At 35.1% G+C, this 26,432-nt stretch overlaps 6 protein-coding genes across 7 annotated transcripts in view; 2 read left to right on the top strand and 4 right to left on the bottom strand.

Annotated features, from left to right (window-relative positions):
• Window positions 1-14,039, bottom strand: part of LOC143465768 (ATPase family AAA domain-containing protein 3A-like) — a 56,194-nt gene extending 42,155 nt beyond the window's left edge. Inside the window, exon 1 of the mRNA XM_076964237.1 lies at window positions 14,025-14,039. The gene's annotated coding sequence lies outside the window, so the exon portion shown is untranslated. The remainder of the gene's footprint in view (window positions 1-14,024) is intronic.
• LOC143465956 (sphingosine 1-phosphate receptor 2-like) lies at window positions 765-3,194 on the top strand. Its single transcript, XM_076964501.1, has 7 exons — window positions 765-1,158; window positions 1,392-1,551; window positions 1,662-1,804; window positions 1,924-2,068; window positions 2,231-2,402; window positions 2,513-2,662; window positions 2,749-3,194. The coding sequence occupies exons 1-7, from the start codon at window positions 852-854 to the stop codon at window positions 2,842-2,844; spliced, it is 1,173 nt and encodes a 390-aa protein (XP_076820616.1). The 5' UTR covers window positions 765-851; the 3' UTR covers window positions 2,845-3,194.
• On the bottom strand, window positions 3,356-4,158 carry LOC143465958 (uncharacterized). 2 transcript variants are annotated; one of them, XM_076964503.1, is made up of 3 exons: window positions 3,957-4,158; window positions 3,698-3,802; window positions 3,356-3,561 (listed from the first exon to the last, which is right to left on the bottom strand). In XM_076964503.1, exons 1-3 carry the CDS (start codon window positions 3,987-3,989, stop codon window positions 3,454-3,456), a joined length of 246 nt encoding a protein of 81 aa, XP_076820618.1. In that variant the 5' UTR covers window positions 3,990-4,158; the 3' UTR covers window positions 3,356-3,453. The 2 variants fall into 2 exon arrangements, with proteins under 2 accessions (XP_076820618.1, XP_076820619.1); XM_076964504.1 differs by having other exon boundaries at window positions 3,356-3,548.
• On the bottom strand, window positions 4,369-6,434 carry LOC143465957 (uncharacterized). The gene is made up of 3 exons (XM_076964502.1): window positions 6,237-6,434; window positions 5,860-5,964; window positions 4,369-5,274 (listed from the first exon to the last, which is right to left on the bottom strand). Exons 1-3 carry the CDS (start codon window positions 6,267-6,269, stop codon window positions 5,092-5,094), a joined length of 321 nt encoding a protein of 106 aa, XP_076820617.1. The 5' UTR covers window positions 6,270-6,434; the 3' UTR covers window positions 4,369-5,091.
• On the bottom strand, window positions 7,535-13,505 carry LOC143465750 (pre-mRNA-processing factor 17-like). Its single transcript, XM_076964212.1, has 12 exons — window positions 12,539-13,505; window positions 10,907-10,999; window positions 10,596-10,722; window positions 10,457-10,510; window positions 10,026-10,249; window positions 9,798-9,917; window positions 9,501-9,692; window positions 9,184-9,331; window positions 8,830-8,945; window positions 8,558-8,691; window positions 8,275-8,452; window positions 7,535-8,050 (listed from the first exon to the last, which is right to left on the bottom strand). The coding sequence occupies exons 1-12, from the start codon at window positions 12,749-12,751 to the stop codon at window positions 7,829-7,831; spliced, it is 1,821 nt and encodes a 606-aa protein (XP_076820327.1). The 5' UTR covers window positions 12,752-13,505; the 3' UTR covers window positions 7,535-7,828.
• A 1,313-nt stretch (window positions 14,040-15,352) lies between the features above and the next one.
• LOC143464992 (protein lifeguard 3-like) lies at window positions 15,353-26,050 on the top strand. The gene is made up of 9 exons (XM_076963086.1): window positions 15,353-18,728; window positions 19,606-19,693; window positions 20,261-20,371; window positions 20,581-20,634; window positions 22,829-22,919; window positions 23,401-23,484; window positions 24,355-24,492; window positions 24,656-24,703; window positions 24,885-26,050. Exons 1-9 carry the CDS (start codon window positions 18,560-18,562, stop codon window positions 25,032-25,034), a joined length of 933 nt encoding a protein of 310 aa, XP_076819201.1. The 5' UTR covers window positions 15,353-18,559; the 3' UTR covers window positions 25,035-26,050.
• The last annotated feature ends 382 nt before the right edge of the window (window positions 26,051-26,432 follow it).

Genomic DNA, 26,432 nt, shown 5'->3' with positions numbered 1-26,432 from the left:
TAAAGGATAAACAAACTGGTAAAGCGTTCAGGTGATTAAGCGCTTCCAAGCAGCTATTTTCATGTACGATCTTTTGTGATATTTAGTAAAACGTCACAGGCCACGGAGCAGGTATTGTTTCCTAAGGATGACGCTTTGCATTATTGATTGTGTTGGCGCGTAAAGCTTTTAATAAAATGCTTTTTTTTAGAAAGTACGCTTGGTGCAGCTATAGCTGTGTTCTGTGATAACATGCGCGACATATCCAGAACAATGCGTGATACTCGTGGAAGCACGACATGCAAGGCATGCTATGAGTTATCATGTTGAATAGAATGTGGGGTTACCTTACACTTTATGCTTGGGTCGTTTTTATCCTCATGGGTGCATTCTCGTGATAGACCGAGTTTGTTTCAGTGGACTCACAAAAAAACGCGCGAGAAAAATATTATAGTAAGTAGGCTACTTTATATATATAGCAGTAACTGGTTAAAGATCGTTTACTATGGGCATGGCTAATGAGTTAGTTTGATCTCAAGTGATAAAAATTTGTATAGCCTATAGGTGTCCTGACGAATTCAATGTCAATGGTTTTTACGAACATTTCATGATGTAACAAGAAGGTCTGAAATAAAATGTATAGTTGTGTAAGGCTTGCGCATTAGCTATTATCTTAACGATGTCATAACTGTCATAACGGATATTGTCAAAACGTCGTAATTTGACGCTTTTGCTGACGTCGACATTTGCATTGAAGTACAGTAGGCTAATGATGAATCGGGTTTCAAACGACGAAGTTGGTTGTAAACACGTGACTCTTTTCCCCGGCAGGGCATTTAGCATTGAAATATTGCTGCTGAAATTTTTTTGAAATGAATCCTGTAGCGGAACCCGAATTTGGCGGAAAACCTGAACCCGTTATGCCTGGCGTGCCAGTGGTGGAACCTGAGCCAGAGTCAGAACCTGGTACGGATTCGTTCACCTCGGTTACAGATATAGAAGTATTTGCAGAGCCGGAACCGCCGGCTTCCAGCGAGAATTATGTCACTGCTTTGGCGGTGGTGGCTGCAGTGATCGGAACGTTTATAATCCTCGAAAATATTCTTGTTATCTACGCTCTTGTCAGGGGCGATCCAAAGCATCCGAAATCACTCACTTATTTTATAGCAAACCTTGCTGGTAAGAAAATTAGAGAATACCTAGTTTACTTTTTAAACTATTTCATCACTTTCCTGTTAAGAAGTGTTTTTCGCAAATGCTAAAACCATTTTGTAACAAATTTACAAACTGTGAAACAAAACGACGGATAAGTTGCGTTTAGGTTTTATTGTTACATTATATTGAAATGCAGTACCTTGTAAAAATTAGTTGCTTTGGGACAAATATCGTTTTAAACTGTAACCAATTTTTAGTGGCCGACATAGTTGCAGGGATACAACTTGTATGGTTCACCTCTATCGACTACTTTGCAATTCAACAAAAACCAAAGATGTACATCATTGGAATGTGTGCGCTCTGGTTGGTTACCATAGTGGTGTCAGTTATTGATCTCGTTATTTTTGCCTTGCACAGGTTCGTATGCAAAATTCTTTAAGTTTCAGGCTGGTTCCTTTTTTATTTTCAGAAAAAAATTTTTTTCAATTAAATCGTAGTTAGCGTTCAGTTATTTTGTGATTTTTTAGACTGAGAGTTGCTCGTAGCAAAATGCATTTTCGCGATACGCCTAAGCGCGCTGTGCTCTGGATAGTTCTCTTATCTTGGGTTTTGCCGATTTTGATTTTAATTGTTCCGCCTTTAGCCGGATGGAATTGTATTCACTGCGTTGGTGAGTAAAAGTATTAAAGCGTAATCAATATAAAGCCTTTTGAATAAAACCTGAAATTTATAAAGACATGTAAATGGGAATGGCTAAAATCTTTTTAACTCAAAGATATTTTAATTCAGAAAAGAAAACTTGTGAACAAGTGTGTTCGATGATTCTCTATCCTTTTACAAAATCTTATTCTCTGATGTTATCTGTGATGGTGATTGTTGTCATAATTGCATTATTTGTCATTTATGGATGGATGTTGTTTGCCGTCCATAGCAAGTACGTCTCTTTTTTTGTCCTTTCCGTATTGATTTCAATGTTGAAGGCAGATTTAAAGTTAATTTTTAATTTTTTCTAACCTAGATGTAAATATACTATTTACTGTATTTACCTCACGCAGCAGTTCTTTCACGGTAAAATTGGTTTTCTACATCACAACAGGGTTGAACAAGTTAAAAACAGGGAAGCTATGCAGCGGAAGGAAACCCGTATGATGCAAACGGTTTTGTTCCTTCTTGTGCTGTTCACTATTTGTATATTACCGGTTGCCATTGTTATGATTGTGGATTATATCCAAGTCGGCAAAAACGATTTACTATTAACAGCTTTTCAGGTAAAGATAGATAAAGAATTTAACTAATGGCTATAATACCAGCATTCATTTTGATTTGATTTTCGCCGTTTATAATGTGTTCAACGCGATTCATTTATTTTGCATTATAGTTTACAACAGTCTTCAGTTTTTTGAACTCTGTCTGTAACCCATTCCTGTACGTTTGGAAGCTTCCATCAATGCAAAATGCCATGTGGAAAGCGCTTGGCAAAAATCATAGGACAGCGCGACTTTCTACAACTTTGCAGAAATCATTTGGGGTGAGTTTGATTGAAAGGAGGCCCACTCGTATACATCTTGTTTCTAGCACAATCTAATATTTATTCCGCTTCAATATTATGCTTAGAAGCGGCGCGAGAGCAGACTATCGCTGGGTTCGGAGAGCAGCAGGTTTGACGTTAGAAAGAAGAGCGTTGAAACAATAACTTTGTCTAAAACATGACCCGTCCTAATACCAACTTGCTAATCACTGGTAAACTTGATTTACAGAAATTAAGGTCGGGTTCTCGGCTAGTGTTATTCATGTGCAACGCTCACCATTTTCGATCATTCACTGCCATTAACTGTATTTTAATCTAGTTAACGTTTACGCCCTTTTATAAATTTTTAAGTGTGTACCTTGCGTTTTTTAGTATCGCAGGCCACGCGCAGATTTGTGAATAGCCGCCTAATTGTTAAGAATTTATCCTTATCGACGTATACGTTTTACGTTGGTTGACGAGGTGGAAGTGTATTTGTTGCCGCACGAAATTTACACAGTTCTAATAAAATATGTAAAAGATGAACCAAAAATACACGGTTATTGAAATTGGAAAAGTGTGATAATGTTTGCATGAAACGTTAAATTTTCTGTTAAAATACAGTGAAATATATAAATAAAAAGTATATACAAAAAAGTATATAATACACAACAAAATGAAAATAGCAATAATATTTATGCGAACAGCTTAAAAATGTACGATCTATATATATCATTTGTTATCTGACAAAACATTTTTGATTGTTTGTTTTTTTATTTCTCTTTTGTCGTGTTTCTTCGTACAACATTTCCTCACTTTGGATAACTTTTATCCTTTCTTCCATTGTTTTCTCTCCATCTCATCTTGATTTCTTCAGAAGGACCAGGCATGTAATCAACACGTTTGCCTAAACAATTTCTCTGTAAATAAAATTTTTTAATATTCAGCGAGAAAACGAAAAATGACAAAAACAAAACCATGAAGAGAAATTTAAAGCTGTAGATGTTGAAGTAAAAGATGTATTGACACAATATAATTGCTTCTTATTGACATCACCTGTTTACATACTCGGCAATGAGCTTTCGTCTTCATTGTTCCATAGAAATTACCTCTCAAACACTCATTGCAAAATCTTGTCCCACAAAATCGACACATATAAGTCTATGAAAACAGTCCAAAAAATAGAAATCCTTTTCAAACTGTTTCACTAATTTTGTTTTTGACGTTGACACGCAACTATCACGTGATACCATCAAACATAAACTTATGCAAAATTGCCAAAATCTATTTGAATGATAACATAATTACGACTCACCGTGTCGTTGAACACGCAAAACCACTTGCACATTGTTCCCTATAGAAAGCTATATGTAACATTCAGTAAACTATTGTTAACTGTAACACTTGAGCTTAGCCATCAGGTCATATACGCAAAGGTTATTCGGTTATTTGCCTAAACTTTTTTCCCGCCTTTGTATAAAGCGTGTTGTTTTTTCCTTAACTTCTATTGTACTTAGAGAAAATCCCTGTCCAAAGTCAATAACCACGAAGAAACATGACGTCTATAAATTCCGAAAACGTCCACGATCCAGTAGCAGTCACATATCATTCAGTTTCACTTCGCCTGTTGCTGTTGTGTATATACTCTGATGTATGTTAAGTTGCTATTTTCGGTTCTTTATCTTACATTGTAAAATGTGCATAGTGAAACCAAAGTCACATTTGTAGCAAGAGCGTCATCAACCCCAACTGCTGTTAGGATTGCATTTCTAACAATTCATTTGTAGACATGTTATAAAAGTTAATAATAACTTGTAAGTTATCTTTTTAGTTCAACAATGCAACGCGCAAGGCGTACAGCATATGCTGTAGGCCAGTGTAGGGTATAGGCAACACGCAAGACATTGATATATAAAAAAACTATAAGCTTAATTCATAGGACTTACCCAATACCCCTATAGGCAGGAGTACACGAAGCGTTTTTATCAAAGTACATGAATTTGTTGCAGCAAAAAACTTCCACAGTTCCAATAAAAAACTGTATACTCAACGTAAATACAGGCTCGATTGACAAACTCAGCGTATTTAGATGGCAGTTGTTAGGAAATAAAATAAGTTGGTGGGTGGAATTTTTATGTGTAGTATAATTTAAAATTACGTCTAGTACATCCACACAACGCTTGATTTTAAATCTACGGCATGCGTAAAAATTACTTCATAAATTGGAATAAAGTATTGCTATACTACACAACATCACCACGTAAAAGAGAAATCATAGTATTAAGCATACTCATGCCCAAGAAACTAGTAGTACTGTATAAAGCAGCTTGAGCGGTTGCTGGCTTAAATGGTAATGGGACGCTTATTACAAGCGATGACGGAAAATAAACTGGTTATACGCCAATAAAATATTAATCTCAAAGAAAATTCGGTGCGATGTAACAATATTTTTATCTCTTTTTCTTTTTCTTTTTCCCTCCTTTTTTCTTTCCTTTCTTCCCTTTCTTCCCGCCTTTTTTCTTTCCTCCTTTCTTTTTTCCTTGTTTTTCTTTCCAGGTCGCATACTTTTCTTTTACTTCTTCGGATGGTCCTTTACCGGGAACATATTCTACGCGTTTTCCCACGCAAGATTCCTAAAAATAAAGCTTAAGTTTGGAAGAGCTGACATTGGCTGTTGCATCTTCATATAGCAGATCAGATATAACAATTATAATTGTTACGTGAGCAATATTTATCACAATAGCTAATAGAACAGTGCTTCTCAAACCGGGCCACTTGGCTCACTAAAGGAGGAATTTTTAGTTCCAGGGAGGAAATTTGCTCCAGGGAGGAATTGGGGAGGAAAAACTGAAGATGAAAAAAACCTTAATTTTTTAACTCACACGCTTTTCTCCTCGATTTTCTTTATTAACATCTAAACATGAGGCTCACCGTTCTCACTAACAATGAACAACGATTTGTTTGTAAATTTGTTTGGTTATTTTGTAAGAGCGTTCTTTTGCAATTTTTAATTTTATTCCTGAGATAAATCCTCAAAAGACATCATCCAGGGACAATATTCAGGTAGTGTAAAATTTTGGCAAATATTTTTTGTGATTTTTTTGGGGGGAGGAATTGACGGTGTTTGGGTTGGTAAGGGAGGAATCGGAAAAAAACTTTGAGAACCACTGTAATAGAAGAATTAAAACATGCATCAAAATTTTGAATTTTAGTTTGACCTGATTACATTTGCGGCAGTGACCTTCTGCTCTCATAAGTCCAACAAATTCTCCTTTTAGGCAGTCATTGCAAAATCTCGTTCCGCAAAACCGACACATATACGTCTGCATCCAAGTGTAATGGAAATATAAAGGGGACCCGTTTTTATATCAACAACAGAATAATATCATCACCAGAATAATTCCAACAAAGTAACAAGTTTGGTATTTATTCTATAAGTCACACCATGGTGATTTATTCCAATACTTTTAATTTTGTTCCAGTGTTCATCTTATTCCTTTTGTAAAATTGGCGACCCAGACAAAACTCATCTCACATTACATCGGAAAGAGAATCCATAGATAAACGTTTGTAATAGGAATTTGCTATAACTCACCGTGTCATTGTAAACGCAGCCCCATCGGCACATACTGTTAACTGGTACAGGATCGACTTGGACACAATTCTTTCTCCTCCTCTTGTTCTTAACTTACCTGTGCTGTCTCATCACTAAACGGAGGACGGTCTTGGCAGTTTGCAATTATTGTAAATAATGTAGCCTACCTCAGACTAAAAAAGGATTAACACAGAACATTTAACACAACTAACGCTAACAAAGCATTTAAGTTATTCATTCGAAAAGCAAAGTTGCTATCGAAAACGTACTGGGTTGCCCTTGACGACTTTTGTACTTGATGAAAAGTCGCTCGCCCAAAATCAACATCGGGTCCAATTTTTAAAATACTGTACTCGCCCAGACTCCCACCTGTCGCTCACTATAGTGATGTATTGTTTGTTTTAGTGTAGCAGAAGCGAACTAATTTCTTTACTGTTTCGCTTTCATCTGCTTCATTCTGTTAGTCGTTAAAGTAGCTGTAGTTAGCGTACTGCGAAGTATACGTACTGTGCTGCACCTACTAACGTTCCAAAAATTTTTGATTGTTGTTTTCATCACAGCTGATGAACAAGACACCTCTACTAAAAAGCTCGATTTTTAAAGTTGGCTATCACCCGTAGCTAATCTTAGGTAGCTAGACATCGATATCGATTGCAGTGGTTGGTGTGGAAAGTTGCCCACAGTATTTACATCCTAATGTTGACACAGACTTATATCCTATACCGGTAACCTTTTTACTAAAATATCCCCTGTCTTCAATAGGCAGTGTACACCGAAAACACGCGTAGTATAGAAGAATATCCCCGCCTAGGTGACTTGATGACAAAGCGGGACTATAGGGGAACATACTTAACAATAGCGAGATTTGAAAACCAGGTTAAATGGCAACTTTATGAAAACAAACACCGCTTACAAAGCAAGCAGGTATTCTCCAATTTATAAAATTTTCACCATCTATGAGTAATGAATCACAAGAGAATCATGGGAGTTTCATTTGATGTCTTATATTTATGCGTGGTATTAATTTCATGAGATTGATACGCGAATTTTGCTGATAGGTTCTAGGATGGCACTATTCCTTACTACGGCTATAACAGAAAGGTTGCTATTTAATGCTAACAAGGATCAACGTTATGACTTTCTTCATTTGTCAAACAAAACAAAAATGCAAGCAAACCCAAGTCAATGCTTAAAACTGCCTTGAAAAGTTGATAACTTTCTAACGCAGTAGGAAGCCTAATCATGTCGTTATATTCTTTCACCTAGTTCTTTAGAATTAGATCAATAACAAGAGCAAATTAAGAGGCGATTTTCTCTTCTTTATTAAAACTGCATCATCGTTAACTATGTGGCAGTGGTGACAATGCAAAGAAATAAAGCAATTTCCACTTGACATGATGTCATAAGAGTACCGCATGGGGACTAATCTTATATCCCGTTATGCGTTAGATTTGATAGCTGATGTTTGTCGGCAATACTTAACCACTAACAGAACGCTATACATAAAGTCAGCTTGGCCTGAGTGAAACTCTGCGAGCCTGAAGCATTAGATTGCTTGATCTGAAAGCATCTGCCTGCCTTACATTGGCAGATCAATCCCACAACTTAATTTGGCCATCCCATCCACATGTAATGAGCTTGGACGTCTCGTGCGGGTGCCAAGTACATCCGATGCACACGCTGTCGTGCGCCTGGAACTTGCTGTATAACTTGGTTGTCTTCCAATCCCAAATGAAAACTTTACCGTCGCCATCTCCAGACGCAATGTACGACATGTCGGGTGAGAAGTCAAGCTGACAAGCGTAGCCAGCAACCTTTAAAACAAAATTACTAAATTTAGGTAGGTTTATTTTACATAACTGTTCAATTCTATTTGCCTAGCTGATGTTCCCCAAAAGTTTGCAAATGAGCATAGCTGGTTAGAGTAAAGCTAAAATTTAATTTTACTGGAATTGCAAAGGAAAATATACCACAAATTGAAATGGAATATAGCAACTACTGGCAAAAGAATCTGTGTTAATTTATAAAGTTGTTATACCATGTGCCCTTTGAAAATCTTTTTACGCTTTAGACGGAATCTTGTCTGTACATCAAATATCACGATTCTGTTATCCAACGACTGGCAGCCTAACCACTTGCCGTTTGGAGCGAGTGTTACTGCTGGCATGGAGTGCATAGAAGGGTCCGCGATGTATTTGTAATCAACAGGAATGTCCCTGAAACAACACAAAATCAAGGAATATGAAACAGTTACAAATTAATGGAGTCGACCAGAAGTCGTATATCGAAAATCATTGAAATTAAGTTAATCCATTGCTTACCATTCCCAAACACGTAGACTTTTGTCATCAGATGTTGACACAAACTTTGTGTTGTTATCTATGAACGTGATAGTGTTTACCGCCCCCAAGTGACGATCATATTCTTGTACTGTTTCACCAGATCTGATATCCCACTGCCAGTAGCAATTTAACGGTTCATATTATGTTGATTTCATGAGTATTTTTATGTCCACTAATTGGTGATTTGCTACATTCTGGTTTTACCAAAATGACAAAAAACGTTTTCCAAATAATATAGTTGCTATGAATACCGTAAGAATCTTTTTGTCTGAAAGTCCAGCAACAAACAAGTGTTGTTTGTCAAGGTCAGGATTGAATTTGACACAATATGGTATTTTGCGGCTTGAAAACTTTGAAAGGCACTTCCCTGCAAAAACAAGAGCAAAATATGTGGAATTGCTTGAAATCAGCATAAAATATGATATTTCAGTTGAATGTGAGTAGCAGTAGCTTAGGTTTAAGATCGGTGGCTCCAGCATGTTGCATGCAGCCATTTCTTTTTAGGCTACAAACAAACACGATTTATCCTCTTTTTTACACAGAACACATTTTTCCTCATCCATTGCACATTTGCAGACACAATACCTCATAATAATGACACCCACCGGTTTCAGTATCCCAGAGCTTTACAAATCGGTCATAGGCAGCTGTCAAGAATTGTGTTCCATCAGCATTAAAACAAGCATCACGCACTGCTTTTGCATGGCCAGAAAATGTCCGAAGCAACCTTCTCTTATGATAAACTTCCCACAGCTTTATAAATAAAAATTGTATTTATGATAAATTGTATAAAAAAATTGTATAAAGATATTTATGTAAACTCAAAACTGTTATAAGCCGAAACATAACTGCAGCTTCTTCATTTCAATTTTGATAGCGAAGGATTTCGGATGACCTTTAAATTGCAAGTGTTGATATTCACCTTTACTTTACAGTCCATTGATGTTGAAAGTAACAAGTGACCAGATTTAGGAAACAATCTGATTGAGGACACAGCTTTCGTATGGCCACTCCAGGTATGTATAAGTCTTTTGGGGAGATAACATTTATCAGGAGGAACGTCTGATTTTAAATTAATTCCAACATCTTGCGGAATGTGAAGATATGTTCGACCCTGTTCAACAATTTTGTAAGCAAATTGTAAGAAATTAAGATCAAGACTTAGACACACACTACTGGCCAACAAGTTTAATGAAGCACTAAACAGCAGTCCACAAACCTGATAGTCGGTAGGATCTGGAACATGGAGTGTTGACTTCTCCTCAATGGTTTTCTCTTCGTCAACCTTGCCTTTCTTTTGTCGTTTAGCAGTGATTTCATCCAACTCCTTCTGCATTTCCTAAATAATTAATAGCAAAATTGCAAACAATCTATTCCATCACAAGTGGTAAATCCAAACACGAGCCAATATCATTATGGCATTTTCACGCATTGCACGGCCACTTACTTCGCTTGGTTTTGCAACTTTGACTTCATTAACAAAACCACCCCAAGGACCCATAAAACCTTCAATATCTTCAGGATCATTTTTACGAACTCGTTTCCGCTTGTCCTCGGGACGTTTTTCAATTTTTTCAAACACAGTTTTAGTTCCATTGGGGACAGAGTTTTTGGGTTTTATTTCCTCTTCCTTCTTTTCATCTGGATCGTGATCAAAATCTGTCTGGCAGACTGTCCAGCATCAAAAAACAAAAGAATTGTCACATATAGCATATTTTACCTAATATATTTTTCTAATAACATTTGAAAAAGTAACACCAAGACACAGTTGTTCAGTTTCATCTGTATTTTTTATATATTACAAATATGATGTATGTATAGCAAAAAATCTTCAGAACAATTCATAATATGTGACTTGTTTTTTATACATTAACTCACCAACAAGTTTCTCTTGTTTTGAACCTGGTTCAATTGAGGGATCCACAGCAAATCCTACAAATGAAATAAAATTGGTGACAACGTTTAAATTATGCACAAGCATTTCAGTGCAAAAAAATGAAGTAATCATATGTTTTACCGTAACTATGAAACGTCCTTCTCTGAGTTTCAAAGTTAAAATGGCTGACATGTGCCTCCTGCACATACCCAGAGAGTGTATTTTTCTGTGCTAATTGCTGCCTGGTCTTGAATGGATTTGCTGGCCCCTGATAAAAATCATGCCTTATCATATTAAACTCAAAAAGAAACCGTATAAAGATATAATCCCCATAACAAGCATCACCAAATAGAATGTCATAGAGAACTAACAAATTGTCATGTACTAACTAGTATTGTTCTGAAAAGGTAAGGTTTATTTAAATACGCAATAGCCAATGGATATACCGTTACCTGCTCTGGCACATGCATCTCAGCAAATGTTGGATTGTAACTAACAACCTTATTTGTGACATGGTCAACCACCTTCACGTTATAGACATCATGCTGCAAGTAAATACACAAATGGTATAGGATTTTTTAATTAAATATGCTGTATTGTAGCCTGGTTGGCATACATTGTTGGAATTTGACAAATTAGTACATATCAACAGATGGTAGGCAGTAGGCTAAAAACATTACACATAAGAGTGGAAGGTTGTTAACTCAATTCTGCTTGAAATTCAAGATAACCCAAACCAAAGTAACCTTTCAATTTGCGAAAAATTGCTACAGGTGTAACAGTGTGAGGTGTCCTATATATTGTAAACTTCATTTATAAATGAAACTTTACAAATAACAGATTAATTTAATGGTTGCCTTTAACTACAAATCATTGAGCTTCCATTGTATACCCAGCTTATTAGACTGCACAATGTGGAGGGTAACTTGTAAACCAGGGTAATGAGGGTAAATAAAAATTTTTCCATAGTGTAAATTAACTTATAACTGAACCCCTACTGACTCTCACTCCTCATGATTAAATTACTAAGCTAGGCTGTAAACTGAAATAAACGCTATTTTTCAACTAAAAATAACAACTTGTTTCCAAAATTTAAATGAACTTAAAACTAATCCCCTCCGACCCAAACTCTTCCTTCTCATGACTAAATTATATCAAAAATAAATTTGGACAAAAGAAGTGAAATGATAGCAAGATTTGAACCCGAGGCCTCCCGCATACGAGTCCCATCGTAAACCACTACGCCATCACATTGCTTTCTTCCTCTCGTCCAAAACAAAAATGATAAATCTATCAGCGAAAATCTGCTGGTCACCATATTGTGATTTTGCAACTTCAATGAATGGACGCCGGTGAGATAGTCATTTTAAAAATATTTTTTCTCTTAAAAAATATTAGATGCTCCCTTACCATAATCTGAAAAAGTTTTACGCAATAAGTGCCCTTCAGTGTTCATGGCAGTGAGAGTTAAAGAAGTAGTCGAAAGTTGGGATGATTGACGTTAGTAAACTTTTATAATCTAGATAATTTGTGACACCTGCCAGTGTTCTTACTAGATTTTTTTAAGTGTAATTACTTTCTGGTTGATTATTTGTTCGTTAGTCTGACTCCACTGATAGGCCTATGTCTGTTCGTTTAATAATGATAGACTAGTTGGGCATCACAATACAATAACCAAGCTGACAATGTTCTTGCTTTCAGAGCACAAAATAGAGATGCATTCAGTATGACTGCCAATGCTGGACTGAACAATTGAGAAAGTGCATTAAAAGCTTTGATAACGAATGACATAATTTGGAAGTAATAAAATGTGTTGCGTATACTAAACACGGCCAAAATATAGTACAGTGCTTGCTGTTAAACACACGAAATAGAACACTATAATAACATTATAATATCATCAGATCTGCACTTACAAGAATTCCGTAGGAATAAGGGCTAATTATAACAATTAGCACAAATAATCAGCAACATACCATGTCAAAATGCAAGCACACTGACCTTGCAAACACTAACCATGCAGCAAAAACATAGAATGCCCTAGCTTATTCCACAAGAAAACCTTAACATTCATTTCATCTCACCTTTGTAATTACATCAGGATTAGATTTAATGGCAGCCAGAGCCATGCTTGCACCACTTCCTTGTGGAGGCGGTTTTAAATGCAAAAGTTCCTCTTCCTTTGCAGGACTAGTGCCAGTGGACGTAACACTGTCGGCATTATCATCATCATTATCATCCGAGGATGAAGCAGCATAAGCTTGCTTTAAACAAAAAATCGCTTCCTCTTTATCCATTTTAAATGTTATACTTCAGCTGATTTGTAAATCTAGTAAACCCTGGAAGTTCCGATGGGCGATAACAAAGGTTTAAAAATAAAAAAGTTGTAGACCTATATACAATAGTGGAATTTATGGCACCTGCACACAGATGTTTAAACATCAATTTGCACACCAAACTTTTTTATCTTTTCACCAATTTATAATAAATAAACAAAGAAAAGCTTGTTGTTTGAATGTCAATTTATAATAAAAGAAACAAGGAATTGAGGCTTTAATGCATGTCATCACGCCAAAAATTGCATCTTTGCATGCACAAATTCTCGTTGAAAATTGCCCTACTTTCCAGTCGTGCCTAGAGAGTGGGAAAGAGAGTTTACTTTCACCATTTTAAGTAAACTAAGAAATATCATAATATAATTCTAATATAATTATAATTGATTGGTGTGGGGTAGCGAAAAGACCTCAAAGTCATATAAGTCAGCTTCCCCAGATTCTAACGCAAAAAAAAACAATTAAAACGGATAGAAAACTGAAACCCAATTAATTAAAATAATACGTTTATAGTGTCGAAAAATAAACAGATACAATACTGTAAAATAAAAACAGAGACATACTAGAGCACTAACAGCAGAACAAATAAAACTTTCTAATCTGAAACTTCAATAGAGCCTGAACTAGCTAAAATAAACTTTTTGCATGTACCGGTTCTGCTAACCTAACCGCCTGTATCTTTAGAGAATCACTATTTCAATGTAAATAGGTTACACTATGACTACAGTTACGCAGCCTGTTGCTAAATATGCTACAGTGTGGTTGTAATCTGTGCGCCACAATTTGGTGAAGGTGGCGCAAATATATTCAGCCACAAAAACTATAGCCATCAGCCAACTTAAAGCATTATATTAAATTAATTTTTTTAATTTCCGTATAATTAATCTGTTTAACGTTCCAGATAAAAACATAAGATGCGAAGGATAATTAACACATATAAACTCTGTACATTCGCTTCACAACACATTCTATGATAATAATCTATCAGAGAAATGTTACCATTCAATGACACTCAATTACAGTATTATTAACCCTTAGAGTAGACCCTCGGGCTCATCCCCGAGTTAGTCTTTACACGACAGTGTTCCGCTAGTCTCATTTCTTGTTTTTAATAACTCTCAACAACTCATACTTTTTGAGGTGAAAAACAGTTACATATATACGGTTTGGAAAATAATAAAGAAACCAATAACTAAATAAAACAAATATATATTGCATACAGAAAGTGGTGTAATTAAAATTTCAATCTTATACACTTTGCAGTTTAGCCAATGGAGATCAAGTAAATAAGTTTATTACCTTTTTTATAAGTTGCGTATTAATTGTTATCTCCAAGACAGAATATTGTTTTTCTAAGTTGTCTCCATAAGGCTTAAAAGGCATCAAAGATTGTAAGGACACAGTCATAAAAACATCAAGCTCGGTCAAACAGGTGCATTGTTTCTCAAGATTAATTTATCTAACGCTTTTTCAAAAGTCGTCAGATTGGCTTACTCTCTTTGGCTATAGCTAAGGCCCGCAAAAGTCAATAAAGTCAAAAATTTTTAAGGACCTCGTCTGACCACGAATCAAAGAATAAAGTTGTTTTCAGCACCTAGGGGATTGTTTTTAAGAAGTTTATAGGTCAAAATAAAGTCAAAATTTACAATAAAGTCAAAATTTTCAATAAAGTCAAAATTTGTCAAAATATGGCTTTTTACAAAGTTTTTGTGTTTCTTGATTGTAATTCTTGTAAAAATCCTTGTGGAAGCATTGTAAATCAGGAACTGCGACACAATTAAACCATATTAACCCATAAAAGCAGGAAATAAGTCACAATGCCCACTTGGATCAGCAGTAACTTTTATCGCAAATTGTCCATTGTTTATTCATTGTTACGTATTTAAATAATTCTTATAGAACACTTCCTCTTCATAAACGTGGTCTTTTCGAAGATCAACAGTTTGGATTTTAGGAATAGCCTACTGACATTCTGTAATACAAAAATGCCCAAGCAAGCTAAATCGTCTTCAGCAAAAGTTAGACAGATTTGTCGAGATTTTTCTGATGAATTTAATGCAACTCCCGGGGGTGATTTAAGGTGCAATTTTTGCGAGGTTATAGTGAAGTGCGATAAAAAGTATTTTGTTGAAAGCCACAGGAAAAGTAAACGCCATCAAGCTGGATTGGAGCAACAACAAGCATTCCCTGTTTAATTTGCTGTTTATTAGAATTTACCATGCGGAGAAAATCGAGGCAAAGTGCCCTTTTCACAAGGACAAAATAACACAAGCTACCTAAATCTATCGCCAAAAAACACGACGCACTTTTTATAATCCATAAAACACCTTGACTTTTCGACAAAATATTACGTTTGGGTCTGAAATCGACAAAATATTATGTTTGGGTAACTGGAGGAAGAACTGTGGCCTCTACAAATAAGCAATTTCGTTAGGTCAAAATAAAGTCAAAATTTGACAAAAATAAAGTCAAAAAAAAATTTTTTTAGGTCAAAATAAAAATGGCCCTAGCTATAGCATAAAGCGTTAAAAAGAAATAGTTTTGTCTTAATCGCCCTCTTCTAAAAGGTCTTTTCTGAAATCTCGGCTTATGAAAGCGTCTTCTGAAAAAATATGTTTTGGGAAATTGCAGGCTACATGCATGATTCTTCCACTATGTAGTTAGTACGACTGCCTTTTTAGAATAGACCTAAAAGAATTGGAATTTCGTGAATGCTGTGCAGGTTAGAAGAAACAAAGAATCGATAGCACAACGGAGTCTAGAGTTAAATAGATAAAGGAGTTTTCGAGGCCAAATAAAGCCTTAGGCTTTAGATAATTCCAATACACTAGTATAGCGATGGCGACGGCGCTATGGAACAATGGAGTGTATGCTACTTTATAAAGGAAAACAATCAACACTAATCCATGTAATTGTTTATTAAATCTCTTGCGTATTAGTCGATGTCCATTGATCACTGTCTGCCATTAGTTGAGAAATAATTATCTCAGATTTTGGCCGTGAGCAAGATGCACCACAACCATAGCTCAAATTTTTTGCGCCAAATCGTGACTCAGAGGCTATAACCCCGTCTCTAAACATAAGCGGTTAGGTTAGAAGAAAGACCATGTAAAAAGTTGATTTTAGCTATTTAAATTTTATGCAAAATTTTTGTAGTAAGTATTTAATGAGTTGAAATTTATAATTTGGCTGTGAACAACAATATGTAGGCTACTATGCAGTGAAAAGCGTGCATTTAGAAGATGGTGTAGCCCGTGTAGGGTAGGTATACTTTACACTTGTTGTACTCTGGTTCTTTTGCATCAAAAGTTGTGGTCATGCGCAGAAAGTTATGGTTTGCGCGTTAACTATAAGTTATTGGCAAGGAATGGTTTTTATTTTTAACAGCAGGCAGAGCGTTGATTATCTTACTTACATGACAACACCTCAGCCAAACGATTTTGATGCGACTTTGGCATCCATTTATCGCACCTTATTTTTACGGGTCTAGTGCACAACCACACGATGCCTTTATATACTAGACCCCAGCTACTACAATTGTGACATCATCTGATTATGCACTTGTATGCTAGACCCATTTTTACTTCAATGCCACCACAAATGACAGATATAACTTAACTTCTGCGTATTAATGTTTTATAAGTCCAGCTTCATCGCTTTCTTAAAAATACAGTTGTAGTTTATGATATAGCCTATTACATTTATTTATGAAACAAGTACAGCATACAAGTGTGTAAATTTTGGGGAGCATAGTACCTGCGAATTGTTGCATACTTTGGTTGAAGTTTCTGTTTTGGTGGAATATTCTAATTTACTGATTTAAAATAATTTCTCAGTTTATGTGTTATGATTTTGATTGTTCCCAACGGTGTCCCAGAGTTTGTGGTCAGCACACAGGCTTTGTTTACTAACAACTTCCAAACAGTAAACTATAGCCTACAGCTCATTGAAACATCTTAAAAACCTGCCAGAGTTTTTTGAATGATATTTTAGCTCCCAGAGTAAAGGGGGAAACATGTATTCATATCATACGATACCGTAGCATTGCCATAAATAGCAAAATAGGCCTTTATCTTTATGCGCAGCAAATCAATTCTGTGCGCCAAAGCTCACTCGCCATAATGTAATGATGTCAAGCATCACTGACACATACGTATGTGACGCGTGGTTGTAATTGCTATTGATTTATTTAGTTGTTATTGCTTCGGATTTTTTCACTGTAGAGACGTTTATTACCTATAAAGTACATCGGTTGTTGATATAATTCTGTTGATATAATATCAACTAGATAAATATAATATCAACAGAATTCTATTTATTTAATACGGTACAAAAAATATAGAAGTAGCAGAGTTTGTCATGTGTATGCCAAACTTGCTTTGGTGTAAAACAGGCTGTACAGTGCACACCAAGTCAAGAACACTAGATCAAAATGGCAAAACCTTCTTTGAGGTAGTATCTGCCTAAAGAGGAAGCTTTTTGCCAAAAAATTTACTCTAAGCAATGAAAGAAATTGAAAAAATCCTTTCTCTCGATAAAGTAAGCAGCTAAGTTTGGTACTTTTGATTGCAAATACAGGTAATATTTACAAGTCTACTTTTCTTTTACACTCCCATATCAAGATCGAGTATTGAAGCATTATTACTTCATATTTTCCTTTCTATTACTCCATAATTCAATCTCATTCATCTCTTCAAGTCAAAATGCAAAAGTACAAGTTACTCATGTTTACCAAATTGTTAAACATTCAAGTATTTTTTGTGGTTTTGCACAGTTTTAAGACTACACGAGACCAACTGAATAGTAAATAGTAGTGAATATATACCAGTACTACTACAATATAAATAGACTTGCTTTAGTTTAGAAGCATGACATAAACATTGCATTATCTAGTGTGAAAGGAAAAAACTGTACGTGAAGCAATATTTTAGACTTATTATATACTAGGCTAGTAACCACTAGACAGTAACATTTGTGATGTCCATGATACAATGCGATGTAACTTGCTGACATCATACCATATGCCCTGCTGTTTTGCCAAGTTGATGCCAATCTTCCTCTTTTCCAAACACACGAAGTCTGTAGTTTGGGCGAAAGAGTGCATACCGGAACCTTGCAAATGAAGTAGGTCTAATATAATCGAAACCAAATAAAAAGAAGTTTGTCAGTTTTGGGCCGAATACCTAGAACGCCCCGCTTGTAATTTAATGTGACTTGGGTATGATGGTTATTCTTGTAATGTCCTCTAGGATTATTCATAAACAACACTTGTTTCTGCTCAATAGTTCTGGCGAACAGTCCAACCATATGGCATTGGCATACACAATATAAAAATCAAAAAACAAATGACTAAGAAATAAGTTTGTCAATCAAAACTTGCACAAATGTAAGCTAGGTAACTGTAGCTCAAGCAGTGAGAAGTCATCGCCAAGTTAAAGTTGTACAAAAACTTTTGTCCAAAGACAAAAGTTCTGGAGTCTAGTACACAAGTGCACAACCCGATGACATCACAATTTGAATAGCTGGGGTCTAGTATACAAAGACATCCTGTGGTTGTGCACTTCCATACAAGACTCAAATTCTGATGCCATATCATACCATGGCTTAATACATCACCATTTGCCAACAAAAACAAAGTATATTTAAAAGCTTTACAGCTATGCCCGCTGCCCCAAATATAGAAATTTGTCAATTTCTCTTCAAAATACAATTACTTTCTGTAGCCAAGGTAATACTTTCTTAAGCTTAATTTGTGAAGAGATTTTTTAAAACATGGCTGAGCCTAGTGCCCCCCCTGCATACAATGATGTTGTGTATGAAAAAGACAGACATGAGCAGACACAACCCTATCCGCCACAGACGCAGCCATATCCATCCGGACCACCGCAGCCAACAACATATCCTCAGGGCTACAGTCCCGTAAATCAGCCATATCCATCAGGTATACTTCTAAATATTTGGTGCAGTGTACTTTTTAACAAATTTAGCTTCCGTAATAACGTCATCATTTTCCTTTAATTTTTGTTCCATTAGCTGTTATTTTTGTTGTAGAATTTGAATCATTTTGTTGTTATCAGTTGCTTTTGAATTTCACTAAAGGATTTTAATTAGACAACAACTTGAACAAGACAATCTTATTCCTTTTTATTCTAATCAGTTTTATAGGGCGTAGTGAAGTTCTGTTTTAATTGCCAGTCGTCACAGTCCACCTATGTTATGATTTTAGAAGGGGCTTTAGTTTTAGTCCACTCCACCCAAAAGTTGATGACAACGATTTATTTTACTCAATTATGTCAAAATCAAAGACAAGCTTAATCCATTTTAAAATGCTTCCTGAAACAGCTGCTGTCTGAATTTACACCATTGGATGTTATCAGTATTTGAAGTCCTGATTTTATAGATACTTCAGTTGCCGCCTTACTGGTGATTTGTGTATATTTCTCTATGTGCTATCTTGAAGAACAAAATGTGTATAGGGTATATGTCCTTGCACATTCCATTTTTACCATGTAGAACACATGTTTTCATGTCATGAGTTTTAACATGATCTGATGTCATATTAGCTTAAATGATAACTAATCTTTATGGACATAAAACTGTCAACAAAGTATTAGTCATGTCATGACTTTTGACTTAGGCCGAAGTCTTTTTAGCTTAACTAGTAATAATGTTTATGGGCGCAATTTAAAACTGTCAACAAAAAATTAACAATATCATATCATAAGAAGCAATACTTTTTTGATACACTTTCAGCATATGTTTTCATCATAGATGGACTATTGTATTTTTTAACCTTGACTTTGCGTTTATATTTGCAGAAGGAGCTTTTCATCAGCCTACGTATCAGTCAGCACCTCCACCTGAAACACATAATCCAACTGCTGATGGGGAAGGTTTTACTGTTGGGTGAGTGTTCTGTAAATTTTGTAATAGATCACATTAAGCTTGATTAAAAAAAGTACAGGCGGGTCCCATTCTTGGTCCAAGCTTTGGAGAAGCGAAGTTTAATTTCTCATTTTCCTGAGCTAATGGAAGCAGAGTGGAGTGGCCAGTTTTCCTTTAATAACCTTTTGCCTTCACTATTATGCTGTTACCATGTTACATAAGATAACAGGAAAATGAGTTTTAGAAAGAAAGATAAGTTTTAAAATATTTACAATGTGGCCTCATGACCTGTACCATCAAACCTGAATCTATTGATGATTATTAACGGTTGAGTACCTTAACCACTCGATCATGGGTGCTCCACAAGTTAATAAAACATTATCATTATTGCTCGCATACTGATAAGGGCTAATTTCCCACAATTCAAAATTGGTTTACATAGAAAGCAGGAGTTACGTGCATACCATACTAACCTGTTTAATTGGTAGGCTTCTGTTTTTAATACATGAATAATTAAACAGTATGTGATTTGCATAATATTTAAATGGACAAATTATATATTTCTATTTTTTCTGGAATAATTTGCAGGTCATCATTTGATGACAAAACTGTTCGACGTCTTTTTATTCGAAAAGTGTTCCTGACATTAGGATTGCAACTACTTGTAACTTTTGGAATTGTATGCGTCTTTACATTTATGTAAGTGTTAATGTGTATTTGTTCCTTACATTGGATGCTCATTAACTGAAAGCAAAAGGATCTAGATGAATTAGTTTGCGTTATCTTAAAACTTTGAGTTAGCCAGGTTTTACCATATTTGCTTTAGTTTATTGAAATTTGTTGCATTGCAAGATTTCACCACATGTTTAACTATTTAAAATATACTGGTTTCCATTTTGTATTTTCAGCCCTGCTGTGGGAGAATTCGTCAGAAAATATCCAGGATTTTATTATGCTGCTTTGTAAGTTCCTGGTTATTTAAAGTGTGACTAATGCTAATACATGTGAACCTTATATTAAACTTGGCAGTAAGTATGCTAAACAAAGAATTACTCAGTAAATATCTCATGGTAAAGCAGTGAATTGTCAAATATGTGTGGAAAATTTACCACATGCTACGACAGTTACATACTTCGTAGTTGGGTAATTACTAATTAGTAATAATATATTATGCTTTCATAATGTGAAGTCTCTGTTTTACCACAATTGTTGAAATATATATTGTTGTTTGCCATAATATGCATTCATACTGAATTGATTGTTGTAATTGTGTTTGACCAAGTATTGTAGTTACAATATACTGGTAATTTACACTGGTACAGCCCACTAACAGAAATACTATCTACTAGAGGGCCCCGCCATCCCCTGGATGGCAAATTTCCTCTGATAAAAAAGATCTTTTTCTGATTGCCTTTTTATATTTGTGTTATTTTATTTACTTTTATTGGTTCAGCAGTATCTCCACATGAAGTATGTTGCATCTTCTTACCCATTGCAAAACACCTTTGCTACGTTACACTGATTATAAGTAATTTCACTGTCGCATTATCATGTAAAGCAGGGGTTCTTAACCTTTTTATAGTCGTGGCCCACTTTCGTTTGCTCGTGGCCCACTTTCAATGCTGATCACCTAAGTTTTGGACCTGGACCTGGAGTTTTGGGCGACACAAAATCATATAAATCATTATCACTTAAATCATATAATTTGATCAAACAACAATGCTAATTCGGACATTACAAAATTGTAACCAACTAAATAAAACTAAAATTTTCACCAACTTTATAATTTTCCAAATAGCTCTGCACATGGCCCACCTCAAAATGTTCCTGTGGCCCACCGGTTAAGAACCCATGATGTAAAGACATTGCATTGTCCATGTTCAAAAACACAAAGCATTTCATTATACGTTGAAAATGCTAACATTCCATTTTCTGAAAATTATGTTTTTTATTATGGGTTTTCAAACACTATTACTTTCACCAGTCATCTAGTCAAATATGGATGCAAATTTTGTTTCTGCACAAACGGTTATCAGTACACACACTTCTTTCCGTTATTGTAATAACGTGGTTATATATTATTTGAAATGTGATACCTAGGGCTATAGCCTACTGTATCGCATTTATGTGTTGGCCTATTTATCCGCTAACTAACACATAATAAAAGAGTAATGCTCATACTTCAAACATAAGTTTCAGTTAACCGAATTTGTGTCCATATCTTAAACCACAACTGTCATTACGTTATGTCTTCTAATAAATAAGCTACCAGCAGTGTATATCAAGTCATATTTATGACTTCATTGTGGCTTTGTTGGCAATAGTTAAACTTGCAAATATTCAATATTCAATTCTTCAACTTATCACTGTAGATAAAAGAAAGGCGATTACACACTTGGAGAGAAGAATGTCTTGCTGTGTTAGAAATAATTTAATTGTCGAAATTGATCCAGCCTACCTCCAGTAATCGTGAAAAGTTAAACAAATTTCAGGCTAGTTTCCGCGTTGCTACGGAAGCTTTCCTTTTTTCCACCTACTCTCGAAAAACTGGGTGAGATTAAAGGGACTGGGGCCAACTTTTCGCCTCTGACGCAGCCCCTGGGTTTGTAATCAAAGCGCTTTAAAACCAGCATGGTGTCAAGTTCTAACTTCAGTGAAAGTTTGACGTTACGCCTCCATTAAAAAGCCTTTCTCATCTGTGACAGACTGAGTAAATTGCAGATATATATATTTATTTATATATGTCTTTATGTATAGAAAACCTAAAATACCCTTGATGTAAAACTCATATGCTTTCTATCACATACTCTAATGCCAAAACTAATAGAAAATACTCAAGGTTACACCAATATTTGATTCGATCACCAACCTCTACACATTGTCGTTTTGCATTGTGACCTCACAATCAACAACAAACCATTTTTCTAGATTTGTTTGCTATATTTGGTGTTAAATCTTTAAACACTTTATACTTTTTTGACTCATCGTCATAAATTTAGTACATAGGTGTCACATATTAAACAATACAAACTCCCATAAATGTGTTTTATATGCACATAGGATGTATTGTATGTACATGTACCATAGAGACTCCATTTATGGTATTTTACACTATGCATACACATTATATTTAAAAAAACTGCTTCTATTTTGCAGTGGTGTATTCTTTGTCTTGTACATCATCCTTGTGTGCTGTGGAAATGTAAGAAGAAAACACCCAATCAATATCGTTCTACTTATAGGATTTGTAAGTACATTGTTGTTTATAAGGTATATCTTGACAATTATAATCCAGAATTTACGAGTTACAAGGTTAGAGAGTTAGAATTGTACGTTTTCAATTGTTGCCAAACCGTTTATGATGGCTCCTGGTTTTAAATCCAGGTATGATGCATCCAATAAGATTATAAGCAGTTACTGTATTTATATGTGTATATGTGATAAAGGTTTTAATTATTTTTTATATAGCACCATCAAACTCCCAAATTATGGTATATCCCATGTACAGTACGTCTGTATTCTATAATTACATGCTGCTACATTTTGGTATTATCGCTTGTTAAATTGTTGACAAATGCAGAAATATGTGGCTCCAAATTCTGAAAGGTTACTTCAAACCGCTGTTTGATTTAACCAGTGCTATTGTGTTTGAATTACAACAGGAAGTTGATATCGTTTCAATGGTGATGCTATATTTAACTGCTAATGAAATTTTTTGTGATTTTTAGACATTGGCCCTCTCTTACATGGTTGGAACTATAGCAAGTTTCTATGATACCAAAGCTGTTGTGATAGCATTGGGTATTACAGTTGTAAGTACTATGTTTAAAGCAATTACTTTAGCAATAAAAGCTCTTGTAAGCTTAAGTCTCATGGTCATGTATTGTTTTCATTGGTTATAACTAGGGCAACCAAAAGTCAATATGGTCAATTTTTTTTACCTGCTCAGAATGCTATGAAACAAGCACAAAACAAGTTTCAGCTTTGTACGACGTGTGGTATAGAAGTTATTAGGTCAGATAAAGTCAAAATGTTACGTTAGGTCAAAATACGGTCAAATTGTTTCGTTAGGTCTTTTTTTTAGGTCAAAATCTATTAAACTTGTAATTTTGTAACCAGTTTGTAATATTATTCTTCCGTTTTTCTCTTTTCTTGTACCGCAAACAATTCCAGTCCCGCAAATTTTACTTGGAACCAAAGCCACAAAGAGAGGGAAGGCTTTTCAGCGCGTTTGGTGACGTCACGATGTGACGGCATTGCGTTTGAAACTGCAAGTTGTCAATCTTAATGCGCAAAAACGAAAAAAAAGTCAACACTAGAAAAGCATTTTGTCATTTTTAAATGCAGCTTTAGACTAGAAGTTGCTGTAGACAGTGTAGAGACTATCAGTATAGCGTTTTTCAAAATGAGGTCAAAATTTAAACGTTTTAGGTCAAAATAAGGTCAAAATGTAAACGTTTTAGGTCAAAATAAGGTCAAAATGCAACCTTTTTAGGTCAAAATGAGGTCAAAATTTGCAAATTTTAAGGTCAAAATTTAAAATTTTTAGGTCAAAAAACTGGTTGCCCTAGTTATAACTTATGTTTTCTCTATTTACATTAAGTGCAGGTCGCCAGTAATCATTACTTGTGCACCTAATTGACTAATTTTTTGCATTTAGTAATTTCAACTTTCTTGTGCAGGGTGTCTGTTTGGCTATCGTTCTTTTCTCAATGCAGACCAAGTTTGACTTCACCAAGTGTTCTGGTCTTCTTTTTGTGCTTTCAATGGTTCTATTCCTTTTTGGAATTATCACTATTTTTACCCATTTTTACTCCTGGGTAGGTGTGGATATGTAGTTTCTTAGAAAATTTATCTAAAGCTGTATAAGATTTTATTTTAATGATCATTATGATGCTTTTTAACGGTTTTTTTATAAGTGTAAAAGTTTAACCATTATTGTTGATTTTAAAACTCATCTTTAATAATTTCTATATTTTACAGTACTTGCAAGTGGTTTATGCTTCTCTTGGAGCACTGCTGTTTACCCTGGTTAGTTTTTAAAGACTAGTACACAAAAGTAGAATTGTTACATCAATATCATAACCACATTAAAACTATCAAAATACTTTGAAGGTAGAAAGTAAGTGAACTGTACCGGTGCACTTGGTTAAAATATGCCGAAGCATATTATGTGAACAAACCCATTTCTTGAGTTTTTACTTTTTTGCAGTATCTGGCATTTGACGTACAACTGGTAATGGGAGGGAAAAGATATGAATTAGACCCTGAAGAGTATATTTATGGAGCCCTCAACCTCTACATAGACGTAGTCTACATTTTCCTATTCATCTTGCAGATTGTCGGTCTTAGCAACAATTGAAGGCTTTTATGAAGAAGCACTGTCAGCTTATCGCAACTAGTCGCATGCATGCATGGCCTCTTTATTCAGATTTGTAGCTGACCAAATGCTGAAAAGAACTCCATAGTCTCTTACTCATGCTCTGGGTTAATTGGCACTTTGTTAACACACACTGAAAGAATAAATCATAATAAAGTCATGGTTTCGCAATCACAATTGTTACTGAGTCATACTCCTTGTATAGTGTTTGACAATCTTGGTATGATATATCCAACAAACCTCTATAGGTTATTAAGTTTTTCATTGGATTGATGCTTGTAGCGGGTCTTAGCATAATCTTCTTTGCTAAGTCTGCGAATAGCATGAGCTCAGAACTATTTCATTTGTAACCTAGTTTTGCCTTTTACAAGGTAGTCGTTTTGTAAAAGTTAAATGTAACTTTTGGTATTTTTAATGTATTTTCGGAATTGTGACTTTGGGCTAACTCAGGGTTTCACATGAAGGGTGCTCACAACCCCAACCAAGCCGACCTTTTCAGAGGTGCGAAACCTACAAAAAGATAATTATTTGATTCCCAAAGTATTTTGTGAGTTAAATGCAGCATTTCATGGAAACTAAAAAAGACTGGGGATCTCTGGTTTAATTCTCCACACCTATGTTGTCAATTACTGACATAATTTTGCATTACAAGTGGCTCAATATAACAAATTACTCAAAAGTACTTAAATACGAATACGGTACTACTACTGTGTTTCATCATTTTCACTCATTCCTTATCAAATTCTTGCGAAATACTCATGTAGAATTTATACATGTCCTGTGGTTTGTCTATAGCTGTGATGTTCATTTTAAGAGATAAATTCGTCATCTTAATGTTGTCATTTGTTGTTTTATGTAATAATAAACGAACAAGTTGTATTTTTGAATATTGTTAACACAGTGTATGAGTGTAGTGAAAATTCAATATCGAAATGCTCATATGTTTTCATTAACTAATCGTTTGTGGTCATAATACATGATCTCAAGCTCTTGTTTGAGTTAGTGTGTGATTTGTAATGAAATTCATCTTACACGCATAAGAATAAATAATTCACTGCGGAAAGCGTGCCACTCATATAAGATGTGACCTTCTAGTTAATCTAGTATACTAGTAGGTACAGTAAGGCAGATAAAATCATCTGGAAGTGGACGCCCGCTAATAAATTGGATAAAACAGTTATCAGAACATTTGCACACACAAACACCTTGTGTCGCCATTCTACAATGAGGTTAGCACAATACTTTTCGCTCCCCACAGTGAATAGTGAAAAATTAACAATACAAATACACATCATTGAGTGTCTGCTTCGTAACTACCTGCCAATATTAGCGTAATTGATTAATTAAACTATTATCAACCGAGAAAATCATATCAATAAA

The sequence above is a fragment of the Clavelina lepadiformis genome, chromosome 7 (genome assembly GCF_947623445.1).
Source record: "Clavelina lepadiformis chromosome 7, kaClaLepa1.1, whole genome shotgun sequence".
NCBI classification, from domain to species: domain Eukaryota; kingdom Metazoa; phylum Chordata; class Ascidiacea; order Aplousobranchia; family Clavelinidae; genus Clavelina; species Clavelina lepadiformis.
This window is presented reverse-complemented; position numbering and strand designations above follow the sequence as displayed.

Bases quoted from the DNA above. Each gene is read 5' to 3' on its own strand.
- LOC143465750 (XM_076964212.1), bottom strand. From the start codon at position 12,751: ATGGATAAAGAGGAAGCGATTTTTTGTTTAAAGCAAGCTTATGCTGCT. The intron at 10,723-10,906 runs GTAACGGTATAT...GATTTTTATCAG, and splicing joins AGATGCATGTGCCAGAGCAG to GGGCCAGCAAATCCATTCAA. The intron at 10,511-10,595 runs GTAAAACATATG...TTTCATTTGTAG, and splicing joins AAGGACGTTTCATAGTTACG to GATTTGCTGTGGATCCCTCA.
- LOC143465956 (XM_076964501.1), top strand. From the start codon at position 852: ATGAATCCTGTAGCGGAACCCGAATTTGGCGGAAAACCTGAACCCGTT. The intron at 1,552-1,661 runs GTTCGTATGCAA...GTGATTTTTTAG, and splicing joins GTTATTTTTGCCTTGCACAG to ACTGAGAGTTGCTCGTAGCA. The intron at 2,403-2,512 runs GTAAAGATAGAT...TTTGCATTATAG, and splicing joins TACTATTAACAGCTTTTCAG to TTTACAACAGTCTTCAGTTT.
- LOC143464992 (XM_076963086.1), top strand. From the start codon at position 18,560: ATGGCTGAGCCTAGTGCCCCCCCTGCATACAATGATGTTGTGTATGAA. The intron at 18,729-19,605 runs GTATACTTCTAA...TTATATTTGCAG, and splicing joins AAATCAGCCATATCCATCAG to AAGGAGCTTTTCATCAGCCT. The intron at 24,704-24,884 runs GTTAGTTTTTAA...ACTTTTTTGCAG, and splicing joins GAGCACTGCTGTTTACCCTG to TATCTGGCATTTGACGTACA.
- LOC143465958 (XM_076964503.1), bottom strand. From the start codon at position 3,989: ATGTGCAAGTGGTTTTGCGTGTTCAACGACACG. The intron at 3,803-3,956 runs GTGAGTCGTAAT...CTGTTTTCATAG, and splicing joins TTTGCGTGTTCAACGACACG to ACTTATATGTGTCGATTTTG. The intron at 3,562-3,697 runs GTGATGTCAATA...TTTTATTTACAG, and splicing joins ATTGCCGAGTATGTAAACAG to AGAAATTGTTTAGGCAAACG.
- LOC143465957 (XM_076964502.1), bottom strand. From the start codon at position 6,269: ATGTGCCGATGGGGCTGCGTTTACAATGACACG. The intron at 5,965-6,236 runs GTGAGTTATAGC...ACTTGGATGCAG, and splicing joins GCTGCGTTTACAATGACACG to ACGTATATGTGTCGGTTTTG. The intron at 5,275-5,859 runs GTCAAACTAAAA...CTTTATTTTTAG, and splicing joins ACTGCCGCAAATGTAATCAG to GAATCTTGCGTGGGAAAACG.